This window comes from Urocitellus parryii, chromosome 3, assembly GCF_045843805.1.
Source record: "Urocitellus parryii isolate mUroPar1 chromosome 3, mUroPar1.hap1, whole genome shotgun sequence".
Lineage (NCBI taxonomy): Eukaryota > Metazoa > Chordata > Mammalia > Rodentia > Sciuridae > Urocitellus > Urocitellus parryii.
This window is the reverse complement of record NC_135533.1, coordinates 12,887,335-12,902,581: the sequence shown is the minus strand read 5'-3', so window position 1 is coordinate 12,902,581 and position 15,247 is coordinate 12,887,335. Positions and strand designations below refer to the sequence as shown.

Sequence of the window (15,247 nt, the reverse complement as noted above, 5' to 3'; positions counted from 1 at the left end):
TGATTAAGCTACTTTTTTGTTCTTCTCTTTTAGGACATTTCATATTTTCTTCCCAAGATCAGCACCTCAAATGCATTATTCTTATTAATGTAATCTTCTTAATTATGGTCTGCTAAATCCGTCAAGATCTTTTTGAATTCTTTCATTGATGAACCTATTCATGTATATTAATTGTTCTTGAAAGTATTCAAATATACCTATTCATATATATTGTATTTGGAAGTATTTATTGAGTGCCTACCATAGCTAAGACCAGTTCTAGGTATTGAGTATACATTCTAAACAAAAGAAACCATCTGTCCTGAAAGAGCTTTCTTTCAAAGTTTGAAAGGAAAGAACACAGATAAAAAATAAATGTACAAAAAAACAACTGTTTTGCCAGATAGTGCTGAGTGCTAAGAAGAAAGATGAGGAGGAAACTTTAATGAGGGGGCTGGTTTTAGTTCAGATGGCCAGGGAAGACTGGTCTGATAAAATGACCTTTGAAGGAGTCACATGGTTGCTTGAGAAAAGAGATCATGGGCCAAAGATATCACATATAGAAAGGCTCTGAGGCATGTTGGGGGAATAGTAAGTGAGATGAGCAAAGGGAGAGAGGTTGGAGAAGTAAGGGAGGGCAAGATTGTCAGCTTTTTACCATTTACATGTCCAGTCAATTACTTTTTGTCCTAATTGTTGACAAAGGGTTTAGGAAGAGGTTAAAGGGAAAGCCCTGATGAAATGTCCATAGTAATCTGATAATTGACATTCTGCTGAGCCTTTTGCTTTGGGGCCACAAACATTTCATTGGTTGCTAATCTGTTGCATTGTGTTCTAGCATATTGTTTCCACATTTCTCCACCTTGTCCAGCGGGATCATGGAATAACTTGTCAGGGGCCTTGCTGAAGACCAGGTACAATGTGGCTGTATAATATCCCAACCTCTTGAGCTAATAATTTGTCAAAGAAGGAAATGAGCATCTTAGTGAACCCATGCTGATTCCTAACACACACCCATTTCTGGGTGTTCACAAGCCCTTTAAATCAAGATTGACTGGGCATATTCCTTTTTAAGCAACCAAATATTTGTAAATGTAACTCTGAAGCAAATCATTTCCTTTTTAGAATAAAAGTAGAAAAATTAAATGATATCATTTTAGGGAACCTCCTTTTTCCTCTGAATTAATGTCATATTAGGACTTAGTAACCTGTGACTCCTTGCTGGGTATTTTCTCACACTGTCCAACAGTTCAGTTCAGTTCTGACACTAGCTTCCACCATGAGCATAGACTCCATAGGTGAAAGGCTCAGTCCTACCAAGACCACCCTCAGTGCAGGACCAGTTGAAATATCAGAAGTAGGAGGTCATGTGCTTCTGACCATCGAGCTGTGAATGGAGGTTCCACAACTCTTCCTCAGGTTTGATAATTTGCTAGAATAACTGAAACTTGGGAAAACACTTTTATTTTGTTTACTGATTATTATAAAGGATACAACTCAGGAATAGCCAAACGGAAAGATGCATATGACAAGGTGTGGAGGCAGTGGGGTTGGCAGAGAGTTTCCATGCCCTCTGGATATGGCACCCTCACAGTAGCTGGATGTGTTCATTAACTAGAAGCTCCCAGACTCTTGAAAACATGAGGGTTTTTATGGTGTCCCATTAGTAAGCATGATTGATTAAATAACTGACCACTTGTATATGAACTCAGTCTAAAGTCTCCTGCCTTGCTTGGTGGCCAGGGGATAAGGCTACAAGTTCCAGCTCCCTAAGTCCTTTGCTGGTCTTTCTGATGCCAACCCCCATCTTGAAGCTAGCCAGGGCCCATGGAGAGTCACCACTAGAGCGCACACTCAAGTGTGGTTGAGAGGGCTTGCTATGAACAACAAAAGACCTCTGTCACTTGGTAAATTCCAGGAGCTCTGCCAGGAACAGGGGACAAAGACCACATACATTTTTATTCTACCATAGGTGCATTAGCCCATCTGAAATCTAGATATTTGTGTATTAATGTACCTAGAGTACTTTCAATTGGAAGAAGTGTTTTCTTCTTCAGTGTCACTTGCATTATGTGTTTTAAAATTTGTTGTGGCGTTTAGAGATACACATATCATTGGTGATTGAAATGTTTCATTTAAGTCCATGCATGTATCTGAGATGAAATGTTGTCAGCAGATGGTAAGGCTTAAGTATTCTTTTATGGTAACTTTGAAACATACCTGTATTTCTTTATGCACAATCACAACCAAACAATCACCTTGTATTATTTAGTACAGTACCAATTATGAACATTTGCCTGTCTAGTTGTCTTACATTATGCTTTACAAAAGTAGAACAAGGAAGCTATTATTACCCCTCCTCAGTACCTAATTTCATTGATAAGGAAATTAAGACCTGGAGAGTTGAAGGCCACTCAGCTAGAAAGTAGCAGAGTTGGGATTCAATAAGTCTCTTGGGCTCTGAAATTTGTGCTCTTTTCATTACCTCCGTGTCTCCCTATTTGCATATACACTTGACTTCCTACCTTCAGATGAAAAGCAGTGGGTAAATGATGTAATGGAATCTGCACTGAACTGTAAATGAGTCCTTTGACTAGGGCAAATCATTGGGTTTGAATTTTGTTTTTGAAGTAAAGAGCTGATTAGATAATTTCTGAAGTTCCTTCTTGCTCTAAAAGTATAAAACTTATATAAAACAATATGTAATTGCTTTGATTAGCTATTTGTTTTTTCATGTCTATCAATTATGTAAGACTTAAGAAAAGAGTCAGTGTAAACTTTAAAGAAAGTACCCCACATTTTATTATTTTTATTTTTATTTGTTGTAGTTGGACATAATATCTTTATTTTATTTATTTATTTTTATGTGGTACTGAGGATCGAACCCAGTGCCTTACATGTGCTACAACTGAGCCACAATCCAGCCCCAGTATCTCACATTTTTAACCTTGACCTAGGATGATAACTTTACCAAAGTCGTCTTTTGTATTTCAGACAGATTATGAGGGACAAGCCAAGAAACTCCTGGAATTGATGGAGAGCACAGATGTGATCATTGTTGCTGGAGGAGATGGGACACTGCAAGAGGTATGACTCTTTCTCTTTGAGGCCATTTGAAGATGAGAAAAATGGAAATTAGATTTGAGAATAATGGAGTATAGTGTTATAGTTAAACTTTATTCTTTGGGATTGTTGCTGTCAAACTAGTATATTTCTAAATTTTTCTCACACTTTTATTTCTTTTTTTCTTTTTTGGTAAGTACCTCTATTCATCACATAGAAAGGCTTATATATCATCAAATTGAAGTTTGATAAAACTGAATAAAAAATGAGGAAAAATGGTGGTGGGTTTGAAAACCCTTAGAAAGTAGCCCTGTTTGTAATAGAATCATAGTTTCTATTATGAGAAATATTCCTTACCAAATAAACTTAAAGATTCCTTTTAAGAAAATGGGGACTTGCCCATTCTCACATCATCACTGTCATATTTAATGTTATTTCTTAATTCTGCATTTTTAGGAAGAGAGGCTACATGTTCAGATGTATGCATGTGGTTTTTTTTTTTGTTGTTGTTGTTGTTGTTGTTTTCTACATTACTGGGCATGGAACTCAGGGCCTAGCATGTGTTAGGTAAACACTCCCACTGAATTACACGTGCAACCCTGCCTTTGCTTTACTATTACATAGCTTCAATAAGATACCACTACATACCTATTAGAATGACTGAAATCTAAAACACTCACAATATCCAATGCTGCTAAAGGTATGGAATAAGAGGAACTTTCATTCATTGATGGTGGGAATGTGAAATGGTTTAGCCACTTTGTACCTATTGGGACAACCAAAATTCGCAATAAACAAAATAAAAAATGGTACAGCCACTTTGGAACAGTTGGATAGTTTCTCACAAAACTGAATATATTTTCCCCATATGGTCAGGTTCCTTAGTATTTTCCAAAGGCATTGAAAACTCAATGTCCACACAAAAACCTGCACATAAATGTTTATAGCAGCTTTAGTAGCCAAACTTGGAAGGTATAAGGTATCCTTTACTAGGTGAATGGATAAATAAAGAATGGTATAGACAGATAATGAAATATTATTAAGCATTAAGAGAAATGAACTATCAGGCCATGGAAAGACTTGAAGGAAGCTTAAATGCTTATTACTAAGTGAAAGAAGCCAACGTGAAAAGGCTGCACACTCTCTGATTCTAACTACTTGACATCTGGGAGACACAAAACTATGGAGACTGTAAGATCAGCCTTGAGTTGACAAAATGTTTTTAAGAAGTTGATAGAAGAGAGGGATGCCTATGCAGAGCAGAGAGGAGTTTTAGGGCAACAGTACTACTCTTTATAATGATGGACGCATGTCTTTATATATTTTTTGAATCCCAGAGAATGTGCAACACACAGTGGACCCTAATATCAACTGTGGAGTTTGGGTCATAATGATGATTGATACAGGTTCACCAATTTTAAGAGGTGTACCACACAGTTGGGGGATGTTGGTAATGGGGTATACATTTGTGGAGTTTGGGGTCTATGGGAAATCAATGTCCTTTCCTATCAATTTTTCTTTGAATCTAATACTGTTTTTTAAAAAGAAAGTTTATTAATTAAAAAAAGTGACACATCCTTGAAACTTACTTTGGTCCAGTAAGGATGGTATGTCGTCCTGCAGGTGCTCTTCTTTCCCTGTAGCACACCAGTGCTGCTGGTGCACACTGAGAACCCCTCAGAGCTCTGTCCAGGGGATGCCACCCATTGTTCTGGTGTTCCATCTACACCCAGGCCTCATTTCTTATCACCTGTCATCTCTGTTGGGTGGTGTCTTCAGTGTACAGTGATGAGAAGCTAGCAGCAGACAGGCTGTTTGTCCTGTTTGACTTGGCACTTATGTAAGCCTTAGTGAGCTTTTTAAAAGGCTGTGCTAATGATCTTGTAGTTGTTTTTATGGCTTTTTAATGAAGTGTGAAGAATACTGATAGCATGCCTACAAACAGTGAAGTAGACCACTTGACAGCCCCATTTAATCCTGAAACTCTGTGAGGTGGGAGAAGATCAAGGGAGAAGATTTGTGTCAGCCTTGACTTGACAAAATGTTTTTAAGGAAAGACAACAAATTGTATATTTGGTATAATCATGGTAATATTAATTGGGCTGGGGATGTGGCTCAAGCAGTAGCTCGCTCGCCTGGCATGCGTGCGGCCCGGGTTCAACCCTCAGCACCACATACAAACAAAGATGTTGTGTCTGCCGAAAAACTAAAAAATAAATAAATATTAAAATTCTCTCTCTCTCTCTCTCTCTCAAATAAATAAATAAATAAATAAATAAATAAAATAGGTATTGATTAAAAAATTTTTTGAGAAGTGTTCCAAAATTTTAAAAAGTGATTAATATTGGCTATTCATTATGGTAGAATAATGAGAAATTATTTTTTTCTTCTGGTATTTTTCATAACTTTATAAGAATAGTATCTCCCTTGTCTTCATATTCCTCAGTAAGAAATATTTATTGTGTGCAGGTTTCTCTGAGTGTAGCAAGTTGTTTTTTCCTTTATATATACTTTGTAGTAGCAAACTAGTCTGTGTGCATCACAGTTATATAAAAAAGCATGTAGACATTATAAGATTATGTTTTGTAGAACTTAAAACATGATTTTACTAATGTGGAGTTTTGTAATTATTTTATCTTAGTCTTTATTGATCATAGGTTAATAGTAATAATATCTAATGTAGCTCATAATATTTTGGAATACTGTATGTTTTAAGATCCATTTTATCATTTAACATAATTTCTAGGAAGAAAAACAAGTAAATTTGTGGTCCGTGAAAATTGAGCCCAATTTTGTTAGGATAAAGGAAAAACATATTCATGATATTTTTATATATATATATTTGTAGGTTGTTACTGGAGTTCTGCGAAGAACAGATGAGGTGAGCTTTTAAGAAAGAGTAATTGGTTGGATTTGTGGTGCATGCCTGTAATCCCAGCAACTCAGGAGGCTGAGGCAGGAGGATCAGAAGTTTGAGCCCAGCTTTGGCAACTTAGTGGGACCCTGTCTCAAAATAAAAAATAAAAAGTACTGGGGATATAACTCGGTGGTAAAGCTCCTCTGGATTCAGTCCTCAATACAAAACAAAAAGAGAGAGTAATTATATTTTAGCTTTTACTTTTCTGTTTGTTTTTTCCCTCTTTTTTCTTTTACTTTTTTTCTCCATTTTATATTTTAAAGCAAGCACAAGTTGTGATTAGAATGGATTTTAGTAAGGAGAGTACCACTGCCTTTTCATAGGGTGCTCATCAACCCATGGTGGACTTTCTAATTGGTAATCCAGGGTATCCAATAGCTTTTAACAATCATTATTTAGAACATAAAATTTTGCTATGGTATCTTTTCCTTAAGGAATTCCTTCATAAATAAATCATGGTATAGTCACCTGGTGAAAACCAGCCAGCAGTTAAAAGAATGAATTAGATCTATAGTATCTATATGTTTAAATCTCAAATATTGAATTTTAAAAGACAGGTTGCTGAAGCATGTGATGAATTTCTACAAAGTTTTAAAATTCATAAAGCAATACTGCATATCGTTAATGGGTGTCTAGATACGTGGCAAGAATGATAACATGGGTAGAAAGGAATCCCACTGGCCTGTCTTCTGTTTGAAGGATAATGGTTTTCTTTGGGAAGGGAGAGACAAGAATAGGAAGAGAAGGAATTTCAAGTTATCAGTGCCATTTTATTACTTAAAATAGCTGAAGCAAAATGGCAATTGTTAACATTATTAAAATCTGGGTTGTAGACTCATGGTTGTTTTTAATATCCATGTACTTTTCTATAATAATTTAAAATAATTATAATTAAAAACAACCTTCTCAGTAAGAGAAAAACTGTGGTAAGAGTAAACTGTGCTCAAAATAGTTTTCATGAACCTTATAGTGTCTACTGTATTTGTGGCATTTAATTAAATTGACCACTATTCCATTACCTTCTGCTACTTGCTTATTCTCTTTGTTTTATTTGTACTTGAGGTAATTTATAGTGTCCTTTCACCTGCTCACTGTTCAATGATAGGTATTTTTACTTGAATTTTATCTGCAGCTTTTTCAAGTGGTGTGATAACAATGCAGTCTCTGTCACACTAGTACATTGATCCAATATCTACAAGACCCTCATTATCTGAATTACGTTTCTTCCAAACAGTGGTCATTAATGAGAACCCAAATAGTTTCTCTAAATTCTAAATTATTCTAGAAACTATTCTCTTAGTGATATTCGATTACCGCTCTAGGGATATGGGAGGGACAGTGGGGAAGCAGATGGAGGGCTTAATAACTTTGTCCTGGTGGACATACTTGTGTCTCTTTGTTAAGACTCATTTTCTAACTTTAACAATATAACTTTTCTCTTCTTTTTTTTTCTCCCAGGCTACCTTCAGTAAGATTCCCATTGGATTTATCCCACTGGGACAGACCAGTAGTTTGAGTCATACCCTCTTTGCCGAAAGTGGAAGCAAAGTCCAGTAGGTTGTCAATGTGGAATGTTAGCATTTGTGAGTGAGCGAGCTTAGGGATAAAAAAATCACATTTGATGTCCTTTTGTTTTTTGAGTTTGATGGCTTAAAACTTCCAATAATTGGGAGGAAGACCTAAATCAAGGTTCAACTTTTCAGTTCACTGGGAAGTTTCCCAGTTGGGTTGTGGGACTCTGCTAGGTCAGATGTGGAGATGAGTACTTCATGTTCTTTATCAGTTATAAAGATGGTATTTCTGACCCAAACTGTTCTTGCACTTTTACACTGTAAGATTCCTTTAGAAAGGCAGATTTGCACTGACCGTTTGTTTATTGTAAGTATGCTCCATGCAAAATTATCAAGTCTGTTGTGAAGTTTGAATTGGTATTCTTGACTTCATTATCTTGATAATATAAATAGATAATAACCATTAGATATAATCACATCCTTTTGGGGCTCCCTAAAGTGGTAGGCAGTAGATAAAGCAGAGGAGAAAAGCAGTGTGGCTCTGACATCTATATTAAATTGCTAGCCTAATCAGGCAATGTGTTCAGAAATCAGGCAAATGTTGTCCTGTTTTTGTGAAAGCATTATGGAAACAAAGCCCTAGTCTTTCAAGAAGATAGGGATCTTGAATTTGAGGACTGGATTTCACAGTGATTAATAACATAATCTTGAGCAAATGGTTGTCCAGGAAATCTAAATAAGTGGAGCACTGAGAGAGAGTTATATGATCTTTAATGTAAGCTTTGTGACACATTAGAAGAAGTCAGTAAGTGAATATTAGTTGAATTAATTAATTAAAATTTCCTTATGACTTTTCTAATTATTACCTTCTAGAATTAATAATACTCAGGCAATTTTCAATTTTGGGTAAGGATTTTTTTTCCTTCTTTAGAATTGTTTGATTAGGCTAGTTTTTGTATATTTTTTTTGTTGCTGTTGTAATTTTAGGAGCCACCTATTATAACTTAATAGTTCTGAATTTTTATAAAAGTCTTGGTGCCTGTATCAAACACTAGGTGTGCACATAGGCATATATAAGACATATATTCAAACATCACACATGCTTCAATCTTGAGTATAATGGTGATCATTCAGCTATTCACCAACCATCCTGAGGCCGAGCAAACAGAGAGGCTGTTTTAACTGGCTGTACTTTTTGGCCCAATTTAGAATTTTTGAGGGACAATAGTAATGACAAATGAATTACTCAAACATTTTTTGCCTCTCTGAGATTAATCCTATCTGGTTCAGGTCTTGGTTACATTAGAGAACTTGTCTTCCCTTGTGTTGGTAGAAGTTATTTGAACTGCTTTAGCCAACATCTGCAAATACCATATGCCAGTGATCAGAGTAGGCAATTGCTTTGGAGAACCCTTTGCTTTTCCCAAAGCCAGTTTATCTGGAGTGTGGCAACCCTTAGAATCTGAGATAGCAGTCAATTTTTTGGAAGCTGATTTTCCTCTGTTGTTAAACTATTGTTATTGCTGCTTCCATTTATAATTTAAAGATTTATAAAGCTTAATTTATAAACATACCCCTGGGCTCTTAGGTAATCGAGTAATTCTGTCCTAGATTAGAATTTTGTAGACCTCTTAACCTGGCAGTTGCCTAAGGCTCTTTAAAAAGAACACAGCTTTGCTTTTTGCTCTGCTGCCAAGATTTCTTGTATCATAATTACTACAAGGAAAAAGTATGTTTTGTTTTTTTTTTTTTTGGAATTTGAAATGTTGCAGGTAAATAATCCTAGAAGTGCTGTTTGTGCTTTAGTACTACTTGATTTAGAACTTTCAGTTATATTGTTGGAGAATGATGAACTTCAGGTTGCATTTTAGTTGTCTTCTGTCTGAACAACTCTATGACCATAATTTGATAACCTAGATGAAATGGACCAATTTGCCAAAATTCATACAAAAAGAAATAAACAGTAGTAAATGGATAAATAAACAGTAGGTAAATGGTAAATTAATAACCTGGTACATGCAGACAATTGGAATATTATTCAGCTCTAAAAAGAAATAAGCAAAGAAATGAGCTTTCAGGCCATGAAAGACACAGAGGAAGCTGAAATTCATACTGGTAAATTAACACTGCCAATCTGAAAAGGCTACACAGTGTATGGTTTCAACTATTTGACTGTGGAACTATGGAGACAAAAAAGATCAATGGTTGCCAGAGTGGGGGGAAGAAAGGGTTGAATAGGCAGAGCAGAGAGGATTTTTAGGGCAGTGAAACTATTCTATATGATACTATAGTGATAGATGTGTGTCTTTATATGTTTGTTGAAATCCATAAAATGTGCAACATACAGTGAACCCTTATATAACTCTGGAATTTGAATGAGTGGATGTAGTTTGCCAACTGTAACAAATGTAACAACCACTCTAGAGCAGAATGGTGATAACTGAGGAGGCTGTGTATGTGTGAGTGCAGGGCTAGTGGGGGAAATCTCTTTACCTGCCTCTCAATTTTGCCATGAACCTAAAACAGATAAACAAAATAAGTATTAGCAGACTTAGAATAGTATTTTCAAACTTAATTGTCCTTGCTTAAATAAGCACAAGGAAAGGACTCTTAGTTTCTCCTCAATTTGGCAGCATTAACATGGACCTCTGTGGCTACTCTTTCTCATCATTCATTGTAGTTATATACTGCCCTTGAATCTCACCATTAAGATTCACTCACCTGGGACAATTTTAGTATCAATACTATCTATATTCAATATATCAAATATATTTAAATCTATGAATGATTTCATAGTTAGTACTAAGAAAATAAAAATGAAAACTGATCACTTACAGATGATACCAGGAAATGCATACATATAAAATGTGTGTGTGTGTGTGTGTGTGTGTCTGTATATATACAGACACACACACACACACACACACACACACACATATTAAATGTTCAATGAAGAAATTTGAACATTGACTAAATATGTTGACAGGAAATTTTAAAATATTTTAGGTATGATAATGTATATCATGGTTTTTAAAAGCACCTTTATCTTTTGGAAATTCACAATGAAATAATTATGCATGAAGTATCAAGATATCTAAGATTGGCTTTAATTGATAGAAGAGAGGGGATATGTGAGGGATAGAAAGGAAGTAAGATTGTCTGAATTAGTTGATAATCATCTAGGCTGGGTGAGGAACATACAGGAATTGATGGTACTATTTTCTGTACTTTTTACAGAATAAAACAATTCATTCAGAAAATATTGAGTGTCTACATATGCCATGCACTATGCTAGGTTTAGGTTTTACATTGATCGGTAAAAGCACGTAAATCATTACTAACCTTATAGAACTTTCAGCTTTCAGGAGGCAGGTGATAAAGAGATTCACAGTGTATGATAAATCGTGATCTCTGAAGGGACATTAACAGTTTAGTGATAGAGAATTATAGGGAAAGCCCTCACTACAGGCTGAATGGGGTGGGTCTCTGAGATGGTGGTATTTCAACCAAGACCTAAAGGATGAGAATGGCCAGCCATGAGAGACTGGAGATGAATTACAAGACCTGGAGGTTCGAGGAAGTACTTGACATAAGTCCCCTTATTCTTTCACTCTGAGAGCAAGTATCTTCTTTTCTAACCACTTGCTGGTGTAATATTTATTTTTTGACTATTCCTTGTGTATTTATGTGTGTCTAATCTTAGCTCCAATTAAAGAAGAAACTCCAGAATAACATAGTGCTCTGAATAGATGTCAGTAGCATGTGACTTTGACGAGTACTTTTCAAAAGACTGTCAGGACGTAAATATGAATAGTCTTGAGTCTTTGAGCAAAAGAATCATCAATTAAAATGAAGTATATCCTAGTAATCCTGGAAAATAAGAGAAATATGTCTTGGGTTCTGGATTATATTTTGTTAAGATAGCTACAACAAATCCTGTCCTTTATTTACCCTTTTGTCTGTTAGAGTATAAAGATATACTGTTTTTTTTTAAGTGCCTGAATTTCTTACAATGAATTAAAGATGTTATATTATTATTATTATTATTATTTATTTAAGTACTATGTTTTCCTATGATTAAATATAAGGCACAATGGAGAGACTCAATAAATGTTAAATAAGTGATTGATGCCTTGTACAAACTTCTCTTTGCCAAAGCCTTCTCTTTTGAGTCTGTATCAGAGCCTTCTACCATATTTATATCAGTTATAAATATATAAATAAATATTTAAATAAATATTCTTTTATACTCCTTTGTTCTGCTTTCTTAGACTATTTTGAAAGACATCTTCCTTACCTATCTACTCCTATTCTGGGCGGGAATGTATATGTGGTGGGGGGAGAGATGTTGCTTATTTTTCACAGCATAATTTCCTCTTTGTTCCTATTTAGACATATTACAGATGCCACACTTGCCATTGTAAAAGGAGAGACAGTTCCACTTGACGTCTTACAGATCAAGGTAAAATCTTTCCTTCGATTTTGAAAAAATTATGGAAGTAGTAGACATGTACATGTAAAAGAAAATTGTGGTTCAAATTAGACATCAATGAATAGTCCCTCTTCCCTCCCTATTCCAAGTATTAATCTCCAGAACAAAAATCTTATGTGCTGGTTGGGGATATAGCTCAGTTGGTAGAGTGCTTGCCTAGCGTGCACAAGGCTGTGGGTTCAATCCCCAGCACCACCACCACCAAAAAACAAAAAAACAAAAAAAAACATCTTATGCGTTAAATCACTAATTAATATGCTTATGATCCTACTTTTTAAAGATATTGTGTGTGGTAGGGACTGAGTGTACATCTCAGTGGTAGAGTGTATTCTTAACATCTCCAAGGGCCTGATCCATGGTACTACATGCACACATGCAAGTAAAAAAAAAAAATATCATGGTAAACATCACATAAACAAAATTTACTATCTTATCTATTTTAAGTGTATACTACTTCAGTAGTTTTAAGTATATGATGCTACTTTTTAATGTATCAGCTTTTTTCTTGACTTCTGTTATGAATTCCTCTGTATGTCTTCCTAATGAGTTACATCTCTATTTTCAGTTCTTCTGTTGACTGTCTTTGGATCACAAGCAGTTTATCTGTTCATATGGTTGTTCTGAATATTAAGAGAGCTCATAAATATAAAGTCCTTAGGACAGTGACTGATTTCATCTCACTTGTTTATATAGTGGCCAATTCTTTCTCCTATGCTTTGTTGGAGTTGAAACCTTGCTCCTGTCCCATCTTTACTTTGGAGCAATCTGTCATTATTTGGAACTCAAGTTACTTGGTTGTCTTGCAATCTTACCTTTCATATGGACTTAGAAAAGTTGTGATTTTTATAGTTTTTCTTTTTCTCAATTTTCAGGTAGGAATAATGTTTTTTATAGCTTCTATACATCCTAGGTGGGAACAGAACATCCTATTTTTATATCGAATTGTTTAACATTTTCTGGTTCATCTGTAGAGAAACTCATGAATTGTTTTAGAAATTCGTTTGCTGGCTATGCCCTCTGAAAGGGATTAGAGGCAATGGACACCCCACAGAAGTGAACATGCCTGGCATTCAGATTTTCTTCTCTAAACATTCCCTAACAAAAATAATCAAGATTCTGTGATGGGATGCTTTTTAGAAGCAGAGCAGAAAGGCAAGGGAGTACTCAAAAATTGATGGAGACATCACAGAAAGAAAAGAACCAGCCTGGTGGTGTCATACTCACTGATTTGGGGACATTTTGAATATCAAAAAAACAGTAACACTGATGGATTATAATACCGTAAATAAAAATGAAGAATCCATGAGTGTCCAGTGATATCACAGAATTGCCAGCTTATAAATGTAAATGGAATGATAGAATAAGAACATTAGTATTTTCCGTCATCATATGGCTAATTGATTTCAGGTTGAGATCATCCATGAATACTAAAAGTATTAGATAAAAAGCTGTTGGGAAACAAATATCCAAATAGTCTCAAATTATTAATAATTAAAAAGAAAAAATACATTTTTAGAGTGGAAAAAACTAGCATATACCACTTCATCCAAGTAATCAAACTGAATACCACCAATAATGGAGCAAACTGACATTATCTGACTTCTGATGTGATATACTGAGAAACATGCACCAGCACTTATGCAGTTTCCTGACCAAAGTGATAAACTCATCTGAATCTAATTAAATCTCATCACAAGAAAAGTATCAGACAAATACAAATTTTGGACTGGCCTCTTCCAAAAATGTCAATGTCATGAAATCCAAAAGAAGGTAGTCTCTTCAAGATTAAGGGAAACTAAAGAAGTAAAACTAAATCCAGTATAAGATCCTAGATCAGAAAAATGAAAATCAGTGGCAATCCTGATAGACATTATTAGAACATTTAGAGAGATATTTTAATATGAAGTCTATATTAGATATTATATATTAGTGTTAGATTTCTAGAGAGTGACATTGGTGCAATGTTATGTCTGTGTATATCTTTGTTCTTAGGAGAGGCATGCTGAAATATTTGTGAATTCCTTAACTTATTTGCAAATTAAGTAATACTATGGAACATACACACATAGAGATAAGGCTAATATAGTGGAGAGATATGGGTAATGATGAATTTAGGTGAGAGGTATAAATGGTATTCATTGTACTACTTAGATTTTTTGGTTGACATTTTTTCCAAAATAAACTGTTTTGGGGAAAATGTTCAATACCCATTTCCGATTCTTGATCAGGATTCTCTCTTTAAAAAGAATTTAATTCCTAGAAAACATATATTCTTACTTGGATAGTAGTTAAATTATTGTTCTTTCTTCATCTAATTTGTTTTCCCCTAGTCAAAATACATGGGCTAGAGTTGTGGCTCAGTGGTAGAGTGCTCATCTAGCATGTGTGAGGCACTGTGTTCAATTCTTAGCACCACATTTAAACAAATGAAGAAAATAAAGATCCATCAATAACTTAAAAAAAAAGGACAAATTCCTAAGAAGGCAAATCTGTACTGTTAAATCATCCTATAAATTGTAAGTTTCTTGTACTCTTTACTCAGATTTGGCCTTAAAATATACCAACTTCTGCCAGGCATGGTGGAACAATCCTGTAATCCCAGTGGCTGGGGAGGCTGAGGCAGGACAATCACAGTTCAAAGCGAGCCTCAGCAATACAGTGAGGCCCTAAGCAAATTAGTGAGATCCTGTCTCAAAATAAAAATAAAAAGGACTTGAGATGTGGCTAAGTGGTTAAGCACCCCTGAGTTCAGTCCTTGGTACCAGGGGGAGAAAAAAAAGTACCAGCTACTTTCAGAATGAACATTTTTATATTTCATATGCTTCTTGATATTTGCTAAAGGGTCATAATTTCAAACTTCAAGCCCTAAAAGTCTCTATTAGTAACACTGATTGAGCATCCCAGATCTGGAAAGCTCCAAATTTCAGATTTGTCTGAATCAAAAATTCAGTCAGATTTGATTCTGATCAGATTCAAATCTGAAATTTAGAACTTTCCAGATTCAGGATGCTCAACTGGTGATCTTTGTGAAAATATTCCCAAATCCTAAAAACTCCAAAATTGGAAATGTTTCTGATCCAAAACATTTCAGATAAGAGGTCACCCTGGGTAGAGTTTGCAGTGTGCATTTATAACTGGTAAACATGAGCTTTTAAGATTTGCCTTGTATTTTCCTTTCTTCATGCAGAGATAGCCAGGCTCTAGCATGACCTCATTGGTCATAAGAGAAGTGATTTAAATATTGTAGTTGATCTTTCAGCATATAATAAAGTTAGGTTGTTCTCA

The 15,247-nt window shown here is 35.1% G+C and overlaps 1 protein-coding gene across 5 annotated transcripts in view; it reads left to right on the top strand.

The window, feature by feature from the left end:
- Positions 1–15,247, top strand: part of Agk (acylglycerol kinase) — a 76,503-nt gene that overhangs the window by 34,472 nt on the left and 26,784 nt on the right. For all 5 annotated transcript variants that reach the window (XM_026405401.2, XM_026405402.2, XM_026405398.2 and 2 more), the window contains exons 6-9: positions 2,974–3,066; positions 5,891–5,923; positions 7,418–7,512; positions 11,863–11,932. In XM_026405401.2, coding sequence (XP_026261186.2) covers positions 2,974–3,066; positions 5,891–5,923; positions 7,418–7,512; positions 11,863–11,932 — 291 coding nt within the window. The remainder of the gene's footprint in view (positions 1–2,973; positions 3,067–5,890; positions 5,924–7,417; positions 7,513–11,862; positions 11,933–15,247) is intronic.